Raw genomic sequence first — 15,145 nt, forward strand, 5'->3', positions numbered from 1 at the left:
CAACTGATCGAGATTACGGCAAACAAACAGCAAAAAGACCTGCACAGGAGCCATTGCAAACAGTGGCCAGGACTCAGCACGGCCCTTTGCCATGTACCCCATTTACACCATTTAAACATTCCCAGTTTAGCTCTCCAAGTTAAGAACGTGCTTGAGTATTTTGCCACGTTGCACTTCAGTAAAAGAAAGTGGAAAAGTGGGAAGCAAATATCACTGCATTCATTTAACCGATGGGAATGGAGGTGCAGTGTAATTAAAGATCAGCCTTTGACAGGGACAAAATGTTTCTGAGATACAAGGCTGCTAGAAACACTGGCTCAGGTCTCCTGGGTTAGACTGATTGCGAGGAATAAAACATACTCCAGACAGATTTTTATAAATCCCCTACAGCACCGGTAAATCATCGGGCACCTATATACTTTTGCCAATCTGTCCCTTAGGACCGTTAAGTGCCAAGTTCCCTGTTAGCAGCGGTAAGTTTTCCTCCTAATGATGTTGTCATTCACCACCCATAAAAAGCGAGCCAGGGGACAGATCCGAGAGTAAACAAGATCAACCAAAAAACTGCCGACAGACCAAAACCGCTTCCTTTTCTTCCGCTGCTTTACAGAGAAGATAGGTAGACTTGATGTTAATCTCTGCTCCGAGCAAGCGTAATTCTTTTGCATCCAAATAAATTGTGGCATCTAGGAGTACAGTTATAGCACATTAGTGCAACGATGCGCGTGACCCAAAATAAGAACATGAGGACCAGGAGACTGCTCTTCAAAGCAGCTGGGTGTACATAGCTTTGAAATGGTTATTAAGTTCATTTAAGTACCAAATTAAGCAAAGAGTGGGAGGAAAGACTGATGAAACTATAATCTGATCTCCTGATCCAAGTTTAACCTTGGCTTGGCAGCCCTGTCTGGTTTTATACTTATTTTTAATTTAGTAATGCTCCGATGATTTATTTCTATATTAAAGTCTATTTTACAAAAGCACAAAAAGAAACTACTGTATAAAAAGAAAAGGCTCCCTCGCAGTTAAAAATGAACCCATTTTACTAGGCATGCAGGAATTTCTTGACTGAGCTAGCCATAAATCAGCAAGAGGAGGACCGCGCACTGGAAAAAAAGCAGTCATACTACATTGTCTTTCGGCAAGGCTATTCCTTGCTAAAATGGAAAATGTGCCTCTGCTGTACAGCCCTGATAACTAATAGGTCTGCAACGCTCCAGGCCTCCCCAGAAATCTTGACCATAAGTCTTTTACCACATGCAGCATTCGGAGCCCCTTCCAATCACGGCTTCGCTGTCCCGGATGCGAAGGGGCCATCAGCCTGGTGCCCCAGTCCAGTAAAACTATTAATCCTTTATTACACTTGTCTCCATGAATTCCCAAGTGATTTTCCTCGGCAATAACTGCAAGACCCCATCCCAAAACCAGCTGGAACAATCCACGGTGGCCAGCAGCAAGCCAGCCATCTGCTTCCCCCATCTCCTCATTTCTGTTCCAAAAGTAACTGGAATCTCTCCTCTCCTTCCACTTTCCATTTTATTTTTAGAGCATCCTTCAGTCAGAGCTCCGTTCCCCATCAGTAAGTAGCACTGCATATTCTGTGCTTCTCTCTCCTTGCAACCACATTTTCTTCCAGCAGAAATATTATAGCGGAAACATTACATTTGTTGACCAGCGGACAGAGAGCTTTACGATGCAAAGAAAACAAAACATCACGGAGACTAGACAGACCTTCCACTCAGAGGAAGGTGAAATACCTTCATCAAACCTTGTCACCTAAAAGAAAAACAGATTATCTTTTTTGCTGTCTGAAAAAAGTCATGACCAAGCTCACGACTGTCCACAGACAAGTGCAGACGCCTACAGACAAAGAGAACAGACAAACCTGTGCTCATGCAGTTTATTTCTTCTCTGTATTTTCAGCCTGCTTCTGAGATGATACCCACGGCAGCTGGATACCGCAGCAAAAGGCTGAGCCTCAACACTGGGTTGATACAACATTGGTCAGTCAGTGTTCACGTCCCTTTCCTTCACCAAAACCAGGAGGAAATGCAGCGAGACATCCCAAGTCATTGTGAAAGTCACAGCTATACTGAGAAGAGAGAAGAATATTCTGGGGAACTGCTCTCAGCCACCTCATCCTCCATCTTAAACCAAATTAACTCCCGCTTTTCAAGCTGATACAATTAACACTATCATGGTAGCACTCGCTCTTACGACCAACCGTTTGATCCCTCTATGAAATGCAAACACACGCAGGTAAGAGCAGTTTTTAGCGCATCCATTTTGCTGTACGAATTACTCTGAACAGCTTCGTATCAAAATCCGTCTTATTGTCTCTCCCCGTGCACAGAGCCCACCGAGCACCAGGGAACTTCCAAATTCCCTCTAAACTTGGAGAAAAATATAACAAGCTGCATCCCCAAACCCTTTCTTAGTGCTAGCCTTTGCTTCTGCCTCTGCTTCGGCCACGAACGTTCTCACCGCTGCCCGTGGCTGAACTCCAGTCCCGCGCAGGACTGCCACCAGGCTCCGAGCCCCCAGCGGCACCTGAGCCTGCCGTTCTCCAACTCCTCTGTTTTTCTATCTGCATAAAGCTCGTACCGCGAGGATTTCACAATACTGCTTCTTGGCACTCTGCCTTAGCAGGCTTCCCACACCTAAAGAAAAATTTCTGTCATTGTAATAGGAAAAAAAAAAAAAACCCAACCAAAACTCCTTTCCCCTAAAACAGAAGCCAGAAACACGAAATCACACGGTCATTCAATCCCACGTGGATGCTGCATTTGTGGAGAATCTCCGCCGAGCTCTGGGAAACCTGTCAGATGCTCTTTTCTCCCAGGGCTGGACTTGACAAGAACACTGACGCTAAACAGGGAGCAAGAGAAGGCAATTATAAGGTGCACATTTGTGAAAATGATTGATGGCTTTTCTAATTGCAAAGAAAAATAGAGCGGTGGTGGTGGTGCAGCGACGGTAACTGAACGGACTGTTGCCTTTGCAGACATCAATCTAATGCTTAGCAGAGGAAAGAGCTCTTTCAGAACACCTCCACGTAGTGACTTGGGGAAGGATTTATAAAGACGAGCAAACCCAAGCCTCCCCCTCTCCGGGGAGCGATGAACCTCTCCGGAGGCTCGTCCAGATGCGGGACGCCCACCGTGGAGGAGCCCACCCCTCTGCCTGACCTGTGTGACAGCCAGGACACCCACCTTCTCCCAGCGCCGAAACCTCCTCCTCAGCCCAGTTCTCCCCTTTGGGCAACTACAAAAACTTGAGATCTTTTGGCACCACGCAAAGCCACTGACAGCTGTTCACTTAAATATTTCATGGAGGTTTTTTGGGGGATTTTTTGTGGTTTTTTTTTTTTTCCCGAAAAACTATTTTTTTCCTGAAAGGAAACCACAGAGAGAGACAGAAATGAGAAAGAAGGAGAAGGACACGCTACGCTGGCATCGAGCCACGATGTTATGCTATCAGGAGTGCTACAGGCTGCGCTGGGTTAATAGAGATGCCACGCCAGACTATTACTGCTGCCTCCATGCTTGCGAATTTAAAGACAGGACTAACGAAGGGAGGGGACAGGCTGCGGGACAGGGGACGAGCTGCTCCCCCCAGGGCAGACAAGCCCTGTGCAGAGCCCAGCCTCCAGCCCTCCTTGCAGACAGATGATTTTTTGCTTCAATGCGGCGTGCTCGGGCCAGTTCCCTCTCCCCCCAAAAAGAGGTGAGCTTGCCCGGGCATTAATCAGAGCAAAACGAGCGCTAGTCAGATCAAGCTAAGAACAACCCCAACCTGACTGCTCATTAGCAAGTACTTGCTCGTCTCCTAAGGAGCGGAGCAGCTACAAGGCAACTGGGATCTGAGAAAGGTGGTCATTAAACACCACGGTGCCCAGCACAGAGAAACCAGCCTTCCTCAGCCGTCGTGTCAAGGGAGAGACTCAGCCAGAGAGCTCATCAGAGCAAAACTCTGCTCCCAGCCTCCCGTTTCTCTGAAACAGCCTTTTGGTCTCCTCAGATCCTCTTGGAACTGTAAGTACAACAGGTTTATGATTTGGGGAATCCAAAAATCTTAACGACTCCTCCCCACCCCACCTTGCCTCCGCACAGGATTCAAACAAATGAACCAAAGCTGCGGGGCTCGTGGCAGCGGAAGCAGGAGCAGTGATGACCCAGCACCCCACCCTGCGCTTTAGGATCAGCACAGCTGATGTTCCTCCATAAAGCTTCTACAAATCCTCTGTGCAGCAGGGCTTAGCAAGCCAGCAGCGCTTCTGCAGGTAGGCAGCACAAAGCCAGACACAGCAGTCGCTACACACCGTCATTTAGAGGCGCTGATGAGAGCTGCATTCTGGAACCTCAAAAAACAGCGACTAAAACATGTTTGAATGTGTTCTCATTCACATATGAATGAAAAAATTCACTGGCAACAATAGCGTCTGCCACTCCTCAAGCTGTTCTTTGAAGACGCCCCACACTCCTGAAGACCAGGAGGTGGTGGGTGCACCCATGTGTACGGGGGGTGGGGGATCACCACCCTGGAGTACCGCGTCTCCAGAACCCAACAGCCAGCCTCTTGTCAAAGCCTGAAACACTCTCCTTAATCCCAACCTGAGATGCTCAGTTTGAAGTTTGAGCTTCTCTGATGTGTCACTTCCCGTGACAAATGATGGGGCCGTGGGGACTGTGTTCTGGAGACAAGCCGTCTCTTTCAAAGCAGTGATTCTTCCATCCGTAGGATGCGTGCGCATGGCCCACTGCGGAGAACAGCGGTGCCTGCTAGAAACCAAACCTGCACCTAACGAATAGTGCTCTCACAGCTACTGCTCGATCTGGGCACGAACAAATCCTGCCAGGAAAGTCCCGTCCTCAGAGCGGGCGGTGTTTGACTGGAGAGAGCTGGCACTGCTCTGCTGCCACCACATCAGACCCTACCCACAGCTACACCCTGCCACCTTGTCCACTCCGCTCACTCTCTAGGTGACTTTTACCTTATCAGATGTCCTTCCACATGACCGAGGTCCTCAAGATTCCACGACACTCATTTCTGGAGCTGCTGGTCCACACCAGCCCACTAGCCTGGACCCACTCCAAGGCAGCGGCCGGGGGCTGCTGCCCCGCAGAAGGAGGTATGTGGTCTTGATCCTACCCCACTGCAAAGCAAAAAGCCACCACACAGCCTAACTGGCAACGTTCCCTCCAACTTCCCAGAGAAGCTCTAAGAAATCAAATTGAAATGCTAGAATTTTAAAATACTCCAAGAGCTAAATTTTCAGAAAAGCACACACAGACAGGCTCAGCAGTGACCTGAACAAGTGACAGCAGCAGAACCTTCAGGAACTCGTAAAGTTGCCCTTCCCTAGCTTCTGCCACATGCAGATTTCCAAACCTGCGTGTCTGCCCTGGAAACCTGGGATGAAGAGAGACTCCACCAGCACGGAGATCAGGCACTTGCAACTGCCACAGACGACCGACGCGAGCACGCCGAGACACGACCGCAGCCTTCTGCTCCAGCCCGCCGAGCCCGAGTTTAACGGCCAACCCCCCAGATACGTTTTCCCCATGAAACGCGTGATGTGCAAGCCTGCTGCTCACGCCCGTGTGTACATGCTTTACAAGCACCGGGAAAGCATTTAGAGATTTAACCTGGAGAAGGTTTCATTTAGACTATCCAACACGGAGCAGCAAGTCGGTGCTCCGGGCAGGGACAGAGCGGGATAGTTTAGAAAATTCTCCCGTGCTCCCAAGCAGAAGCAGCTGGGAGCTCCCAAGGCATCAAACACTTACTGCTTCAATCCATGGGTATGATAGTAAGGATCTATTTTTCCTTTAATTTAAACTATGCCTATTTATGTGCCACTGACTGAAAAGGACAGTGAATTAAAGTGCACATGAAAGAAAATCATAGCCCTCAGCACTTGCTCTCAAACACTCTTTTAAGTCTGTTTGATGAAGGGCTGCTCTACTTTGTCACCGAGCGCAATCGGCTCGATTATCACTTCTTTGTTTTGAATGCCCACCTTGGAAGTCATTAAATACTCGCTTCTTAATGAGAATAGATTGGGTTTGGCCAATAAATCACTTAAGTGCCATCTGCCAAAGAAAAAAAGAAATTCAAAGCGCCAAATTCCCCCAACTCCTTTTTGCATATTTTCCCCTTGGTTTCAGATTTAGAGAGAAAAGACGTTTGTATAATCCATCAACGGCAGCTTTCTCCTAGGGGAAGTGTGAACAGACCACAGAAAAGGCTCCGTTTGGCTTTGACTTGCAAAACCACTTCATGGACTACTTTGAAACAATTCAGTCAGCGGGATACGAGCTCTGTATATTGGTGTTGCCCCAGATTGTTTTGTTTTTATTCATAAGATTATTTCGGTGAAAACAGGCTGACTGAAGCTTAATTTTACAAGCAATTGTTAAATAATTCAATACCCATCTTTTCTGTCTCTTTAATGCCTCTGAAAAATCAAAACCCTTCACAAATTAAAGGCCAAATCCTGTTTACTCTTCCCTTTTCTAAAGCAACTTTGACATCAATAAAGGCTGTTTTTGTGACTTGGGCTCAGATTAAAAGTTCTGTCAGTGCGACTATTTTTTTTTTTTTTTTAATCAGGAGCATGCTTTCCCCCCCTGCTTTTTAATCAAAATACTTCTCTTATGCAAAACTTTAAAAATACAAAAGCAAATGCCTCCAGTATGGCCAGCTTGCTTTTTTTACAGAAATGGATTACATTAACATTTTATACCAATAAACTACAACTCCCTTCAGGAAGGAGGATTTGCTCCCTTCCCTGCACCCTCTGTTCACCTCCCACAGGCTAACTGTCCCTCACCCAGTTTTAAAGGCTCTTCAGGAAGAAGTCCTGCTGACTTCGGTGCTCGAAGATGGACTTGAAGTTTTACCTGCAATTACCCCTCTAGTTTGGCAAAGGGCGGTGGTTTCGATGAAAACAAGCCCCTACTTGAGGCTGTGAAGGGCTCCTGGCTGCAAAGGGGTCAAATCTGCACCCAGCTGGCCTGAAGGCTCAGGGCTCAAGGGATGGGTCTCCTCCGTCCCAGGAGAAACAGCCTTCTCTGGGGGAGCTCAGTACTGCACCCAAATCCCATTCCGTGCTCCAGAGCGGTCTAGCTAAAAAGTGCACAAGTGCTGCCTTTTCAAGGTGACTTCGCCAAACCAGCCAAGCATGAGCCCATTCAGGTGCCTCCGTTGTGTCCGCACCATGACACGCTGGCGTCTATGATGACAGCACCAGCCACGAGGCTCAGAAACTGCAGAAATACTGATCCTTCGCTCCAGCAGCTTTTCTCTAGTTTACGGGAAAAATCACATGGCATGTCCACTCCCAAACCCTGGAGTCTGGTGGGAACCTTGCCCTGTTTCATTGAGGTTTGGATCAACCCCAGCTTCTGGATGCGGCCAACATTCGCAATCCCAAGGACAGTCTTACATCAATCCAAAGATCTGAACCAAGACGCGGCACTAACGTACGTGGAGATAGCTGGTCATCACATGGGCTGCTGCTAAACCAGCTACATATGCTTAAATCTCAGGTGCACCCTCAGCGGAGGCTTTATAGTCTTTCAGGCAGCGACATAAATCTGTTCATCTTGTAAAACCTCACACTATTACAAATTATTAGACACACTTCTTTTATGCTTTGCACTAAATTTTGTAACATTAAAAAATGACCTGACGAAGAATTCATCATAAAAAGGCATGACGCAGGCAATCTGAGCTGCGAGCCGTCCAAAGCTCACGGCAGGTTTCTTACACCACAGGGAATCTCTGTGAAGTTTAAGATCTTAAAATTAGCACACCAGTGAGTGAAAGTCACTTTGTACAGTGAGTTGGGGTTCACTTCTCCCCAGTACCTTTAAAATAAAAATCAGGCTAGTCAATTAAATTTTTATTTTTATTTTCCTCTGTGGCCTCATGGCTGAAAGGAAAACCCAAACTGGGAAAACTGAAAAGGTTCTCATCACAGTACTTTTTAAGCTGGCAAAGCACTTGATGGTTGTAAATTAATCTGAAGAATGGATGAGAAAGTTTACAGAAGTCATGATTCTGACCCAAATATTCCCTCTCTCAGAATCTAAGCCCAAACAAGACTGCCCCAAATTAAACACTCATGAAAAAAAATCCCTCCGTTTCTTCTTCTGTTAGCTTATTTTCAAGTCTTCAGAGACCTCCGTTCTGACCCGTGCCAGCCAGGAGTGACCAGACCTTAAGTTTAAGAGCTACATACTTGGAAGCAATGAGTCTCCAGCAACGCTAAGGATGGCTGGGGTTTGATTTATTCAGATGTTTACATGAGAAGATGCTTGTAGAAGGTCTCTCTCCAGAAGCACTAACCAAACCTTGCCTGCAGACAAATGTCCATGTTGTTCTCATGCTGGACCAAGGTCTGGTCCAATGTACTTCTAAGCCATGGGGATTTTTGCTATAAACCTGGCAGTAGAACATTGACCCCCTGGACATGCAACTGCAGTGAGCATAGGGCTTGGAGGGGAATCAAACTTCAAAGAACAGAAAAAGTGTTTGGACGGTCACCACAGAGCTTTATTTTCTTCGAGCTGCTTACGAAAAGGGGCTTTAGAGACTGAGATGGATTGCCAGTATCATTATTTTATCTTTGTGTTTGATTAAAATTTTATAGGAAGCCATTAAAGAGCTCCATAAAGGGTCTGCAGCTGTTGTGACATTCACACACATCCGTTCCCTCTAAGCCAACACCTGCACACAAGTATCGTCTCAGATGCACCAGGTGAGGCTTCCAAACACAAGTTATCATTTTCACCCCACGTCCAGCTCCTATGGAAATCAGCTTTCCCCTTGACTTCCAAAGCAGCTACACCAGAAGAGCGAGAACATCTTACGACTGTCTTCATATAGAAAGGAAGCACTGATTTTAAAAATATTAAGCATTTTGTACGAACAGTTTTCTAGGAAGCTTGGGATTTTTCAAAACAAACCAACAGAAACCAAGGAAATAATCCTTGAAATTCTGCCCTGTCCTCACATGTCACCTATGGTTAACAGTCTGCAACATCTCTGAGTTGCCGGATGCCTTCTGATAAACTGTACTCAAATGTTGGTGAAAATACTTATAATAGTCTAAGCAAGTCTGTCTAAACCTATTTATTGAGGTTTCGATGTGCTGCCGTAACATGCTTATCCCTGCAAAGGTGTGGATGCACTGCAGGAACAACTTGTCCCAGGCATGGAGATCTACTTGCATCATTCTGCATGGCTGTAGAGGTTATTCCTGAGAACTAGGTTACTCCAATGGCTGTTTCAAGGTTTGTGCATATCCTGAGTGGACAAAAATTTGGGGGTCTAACAGTTGCCTGGAGGAAGTCTCAGTGGTGAGACTGCAACAGGAAAGAACACACCATTTATCAAGAAGACATCAAGTTTTTGTGCTTTTGAAAGCCATCATGGGATGATGACTGCTGGAAGTACCAAGGAAAAACAATAGCTAGTGGTTTCTAGAATTTATATATATACATGTACACACACACACAAATATCAATATATAGAAATATATATAATAATAATAATATCACCACAAATTCCTATGGTCGTACTGCAAGTGAAATGCACAGCAACCAAAGCGGGAGACCTCAACACCATTTGCAGCCTATGACTGAGAGAACAGTTTATATTAAACACCACAAGCATTTTGTTAAGTAGTAGAATTGGATATCTTCTCTCCACTCACATGTTGTGTTCAATAACCTAAAACCCCTCGGTTTTTTCCATCTCAGCCTCTGCATCATTTACACAACGGGGATGAGCTCTTTCATAAGTATGTTGCAAGAGCAAATCCATTAGCGTTTGTGAGGCTGAGATAACAGGTAATTGGGTGGGTTAATTCAAATTATTTTCATCTTTAAAAAACCCCAAACCTAACAGCCTTTCTATTCTTTTACAATCCATAACTCTCAAAACTGATTTCCTCCTCACAGTGATCTTAATACTAATTAAATGAGCTTTTGTCTTCCAACACCAGTAAAGATTAAGTACCACATAAAACAGCTGCAGAAAGGCTCCATCCAAAGTGCAATTTAACCTGCTAGCTGGTTCCCAGCCGGCACCCCGTGCATCCCAGGCTTGGAAAGAGGCTTCCTTCTCATCTCTGGAGTCACCCAAGGACTTCTCCTCCAGCCTGAGACACGACCGGGCGTTGCTAACTACTGGAGCTATTCAGCAGTGCTTTTGTCTCTTGAACTCAACTGATCTGCCCAGCCCAGTGTGGAAAACACAAGGAGAAAGTCAGGAAATGCATTATATTCTAAATAATCTATCGTTTGGGACTAGTGAGGTCACAGCGCTGTCGATGGACTCGCCAACTGAGCAGCAAAGATTCAAGATTCTTTTCTCTCTGGTGGGTTATAGGAACTACTGCCAGCAGAAAAGCGCGACGACCCCAATTTCCACGCTCAGGTAAGTGTCCCTCATCCTCAAGGCTACTTAATATGCACTATCTGCTTGCTTGGCTTCTTGAAGAGACACAGACGCAAGAGCGCATTTAATTGTTTTCCTGAATCAGACCCCTGGAGCCATCAATATCTCACATATGTAATTATAAATCATGAGTCTTGCAACTGAAACGCAATCAGCACATCTAGCCATAAATCTTCCAGATATCAGCAATTCCTCCAAAGCTGCTTTTTGACAAAACCTGATGCAGCATGAACTAAATAAGTCAGGCAGAAGAAACTGCTGGCACTGAGGTTCGCAGCCCACCAGAGCTGCTGCAGTGACAGGCTCTGGACCCCAGGAAGCCCCAAAACCTTCACACTCTGCCAGGTGGGAAATGAACCGTTCCTGGAGATCAGGAGAATGCAGATTGTATGATTCTATGATATGGAACGCATCAGTTTTCTTCCATTTTTGGTTGACACGGAAGTTTTCTGGACTCTCGGTAAACTCTGATCCATGTCTATCATTAATAACCTATTGAGGATACTGGATAAATTCTGGCTACATCTCCTAGAGCAAAGTGTGTCCAGATATGTATGCAGCCATGTATTCATTTATACACACACATTAGCACCATTTGGACTAGGAAATCAAAACATCTCTGCAAGAGCTCGTGCTGATGAAGATCAGGATCTAGATGATGACCGTTTCAAATGTCATTTACTCTCCGCCTCTTCTGTGAGTACTAATTTAGACATGACACATTATGCTGTAATCACAATTTTATCTTCTGGGCAGAGGTAGTCAGAGTCTGTAAGCCTGGCAAGGAAAGTCTAGCTGCGAAATGCACGCACAACTGAGCGCGAAGATGAAAGGTATCTTTGTGTATCAGGATTTTAAATGTTAATGGAAAAAAAAATACAAAAGAAGATGTATTACAGAATACAGGTATTATACCAGCATCCCTCCTAGGCACTAAGAGAGACTATTTCTTGTACAGAAATTATTGGATAAAGCAGGAGCCTGGAGCCAGTTTGAGACTGGGCCATATTTTAGATGGGTTTCATGCCATCAGCTCTCTTTGCCTGGATAATTATATCTTGTGAATTATCCATGAGAGAAAATTGCCTCCAAACGTATTCACACAGCTGTCTGTCTCCAGTCTCCGCTGCCGAGAATTTGGTAGGGGCTGACACACCGCGGCTCAGCAGCACACTGGAGCACCCCTCACGGGCAGGGCAACTTCTCTTGGGGCTGCCATCATCCCCATGCACCAAGAGAGTAAAACAAAAAAAAAAGAAAAAGGAATAAACTGCCTTACTTCACTCCCACTCTTTTGTCCTAAAAATTCTCTAAAAAACTAATGTACCTCTGTATACTATAATTTCAGAATTTCCTCTAATTCCATGCATAATTACATGGAGCACTACACTGGTATCCCTTTCATGCAAATATTGCCATAAAGTGCAGAGTTTTCATAGCATTATATGACAAAAAAATAACTGTAGTCATTTATTTCAGGTCTGTATGTGGTTATGCAACATAATGCAATGAGACAGTATTTTTCATTAGCTTTTTGTTGTGGACACTACCCATTCATCTTTCTCATAATCCTTACCCCAGTGCATGTTAACAATGTTATTTTAGTAAGTTGTTTAATTATTTAGCATCGCTGGGAGGCTACTGAGTTTGCTAGAGAAGCCCTTTCCCAGAGCATGCTCCGGAGGCAGTGCCCTTCCACCCTGGCTCCCTTTAGCCCCCGTGCCCCGATTCCCACACGTCGTGGCCTCAGGTAGCAGCATCCGCATTACAGATGCCTTTAACAACGTCAAAGCAGATGATCACAACGTGCATCCTTGCTGCCGCCAGCCGCGTGTCTCCGTAAGCCTTCTCCGATCTCTAATTTATTGGTGGGTCAGCTCAGCAGCGCTCAAGAGCTGAGCAAGCAGAGCCTTGGGATCACAAGGCTGCAGATGCCGTGGGGCTCAGGACATCACCTGCTCCCAGGCTGTATCCGAAAACGGAGCAGAAAGTTGCAGGAACCCCAGAGCAGACTGATAAACCTGCCAACTCCACCTAAGCAGTAACTGTTTGCACTCTGCTTAAACGTAGAAATACAATGCTCAATATCCTGCCCACGTTTTAGCAACATCTTTTTTTTTTTTAAAGGCAAAACAAGGACCAAAACAACCTAACATGCCATTCTGCCCAACAGAAGACAGCTCTCACGGCAAACCCTTCATTTCTGTGGCAGCAGATCAGAAATACACAAATGCCACTCGAAGCTCAGCAGTACCGGCTGGCTCTCAGCACTGAGCCAAGGAAAAAAAAGCCCGTTGGTAGATCTGGAGATGTGTGGAAGTGTCCAACACCCGTGTGACCCCTTTTACACTCCTGGCCTTGGCAGCCGCCTCTATAAGCTAATTCATATCTGGGGAGCCTGGGGCAAAGCTACATCCTAAAAACCTGACATCCTCCTTGCGTTAGGCACTGACCTCCCCGCTCCGCCTCCTCACAGCCATCCAGCCCTTCGGCTGCCCACAGCTCTCCTCCTCCTCCTCACTCACTCTTCTTCCCTGCCTCTTTGCCTTCTCCACTCCCCTGCCATCAAACACCAACTTCCACAAAGAAGCCCGTCCCTCCCCATCTCTCTGCCACAGCTTAACCACTCTCCTAAGCACACTGAAACTGAACTTAAAACCAAAATTCTCGCAGGGCAATATAACAGAAGACCATGCCACGTATTTAAATGCCCCATTAAGGTGGGTCCAGTGTCAGTGCACCCTGCCTGCCGGTGTTCGAACCGCAGCAAGCTCCCGGGCTCATGTCGCAGCCACAGGGGACATCCCATACGCCCAAACCTGGCTGTTTCTCCCAACTACAGCAGTTTAGTCACATGAGAGACGCTGCTCTTCCCAGCAAAACTCTCTTGACTGTCACACCCACAGGCTGAGAGGCTTGTCCCACCAGAGAGGGTCCCCTTTTATCATCCTCCAGAAGCACCGGAGTCACACACCCGTAGGGACTGCAGCACCCAGTGCTCACGCCACACTTGCAAAGGCTTTTGAATTCCTCAGCTTCACCTTCTGTATGCCCCAGCCATTCAGCCCCTCCTTTAACAAGTCCAGCAGCTTGCGCTGGGTTAAAATAACTGTTTATTCCTCAAAGACTTGATTCCTGTCCAGAATAAACTGTCAATTCCTCCACTGATGGCTGAATGTGCTGTCTGGAGCAAGGGAGCCCACAGGAATAAAAAGGTCTCTGTAAATGGGAATAGACCTAATTTCAGTTTCCAGGGACTGTATCGTTGACCGAAGCACAGATACTTTGGTCCAGGATTCAGATCAAGCATGGATTTGTACATATGCATTTGTTATATGCCTGAGGACAAGCCTTCTCCATATTAACCAAGTTAGGAGCAACATATCCTATCCACCTGGGCAGAAAACCACTCCTGGTCATAGCAGCACTTCTGATATTCAGGGGCTGTCAAGGGAAAATCATCGACCTCCCCATCCAGAGCAGCACAGTCTCCCACCCACACTGAGCTATTCCCTCCTCTCCCGCTTTTGTTTTGTCCGAAGGGGCTCGTCCCACACCTTAAGTCTGGAGGGGCTGGGGGCAACATTTCAGAGCTGAAGTGTTAGAACAACCTAAGATACAGTTTTACAGTTTGCCCTGAGAGGAGACGTACTTTTTATTCAAGAGAAAACAGCGTTGTATTTCATGAATTCATGCTCAGTTCATTACACAGGAATAATCACCTCATTCCTTATGATTTGCAAAAACTTAATGCTGTAATTAAGGTAAAGTGACTTTGTTATATATGCAGTTAAATGTAAGACTGTGCAAATCTACACAGTTCCTATACTTCCTCAGTGTTTCTGCATATTGTTACCAAATAAACCCCCTTTCCAAATCCCTTCACCCTAGCAAAACCGTTCCTGGCTCGCGTACAGCCTCTCTGAGCTGGCTCGTGTTAGGATATTTTACATCCACCCCCACCGAGCTGGCTTCCTCGCCTTCTCTTTCTACATTTTGTCTCACTGCACCTCGCTGACGGAGAGCGAGCGGCCCCGGGCTCTGCGACATACCTGATGGGCAGCGAGGGGTCTCCGGCATCCCACCAGTCCTTGGGGGGGCTGATGTACATGCACCACAGCTCCCAGCTGTACCCGTGGGCAGAGTTCTCGTAACGCTGCACCTCAAAGTTGTCCTGCTTGATGTTGTCTATCGAGGGAAGAATGACCCTTCTCCGATTTTCCTGAATTCGTGAAAGTACCGGCTCAGCCCTGAGTGGTAAAAAAGAAAAAAGCGCAGGAAAAGATCATTAATTTCTCCCATAATTTGCAGATGGACGCTGTAGTTTTCGTACAGCTTGTGCACTTAAACGAGGGCAAGAAAACAGGCGTTCTTGTCACCATTTGGTAAACCGAAGGGAAGAATGTGGACTCCCCTCTGCTCCCATTCACACGTGGCGTCATGTCTTCAGAGAGACACAGCAACACCCTGTCTGAGGAGCCCGGCGACGTCACAAGGCTCCTCACGGGGTCAGCGAGTGCCCCCAGATTGTGATGCACCGGCCTCTGCCTCACCCTTCCACTCGCCCGTGCTTTCATCAGCACACAAACAGCAGAGAGGCAAAGCGTTCGCGCTGCCAAGTTTAAAAGGTTATTTCTGAAAGGCTTGCCAAGCTTTGTCAGCCACAAGGGAGATG

The 15,145-nt window shown here is 46.5% G+C and overlaps 1 protein-coding gene across 1 annotated transcript in view; it reads right to left on the minus strand.

Moving 5' to 3' along the window:
- The window catches only part of GALNT17 (polypeptide N-acetylgalactosaminyltransferase 17), a 214,499-nt gene that overhangs the window by 109,083 nt on the left and 90,271 nt on the right, over positions 1-15,145 (minus strand). Inside the window, exon 5 of the mRNA XM_054847501.1 lies at positions 14,523-14,720. Within this exon, the coding sequence (XP_054703476.1) occupies positions 14,523-14,720 (198 nt within the window). The remainder of the gene's footprint in view (positions 1-14,522; positions 14,721-15,145) is intronic.

The sequence above is a fragment of the Grus americana genome, chromosome 19 (genome assembly GCF_028858705.1).
Source record: "Grus americana isolate bGruAme1 chromosome 19, bGruAme1.mat, whole genome shotgun sequence".
NCBI lineage: Eukaryota > Metazoa > Chordata > Aves > Gruiformes > Gruidae > Grus > Grus americana.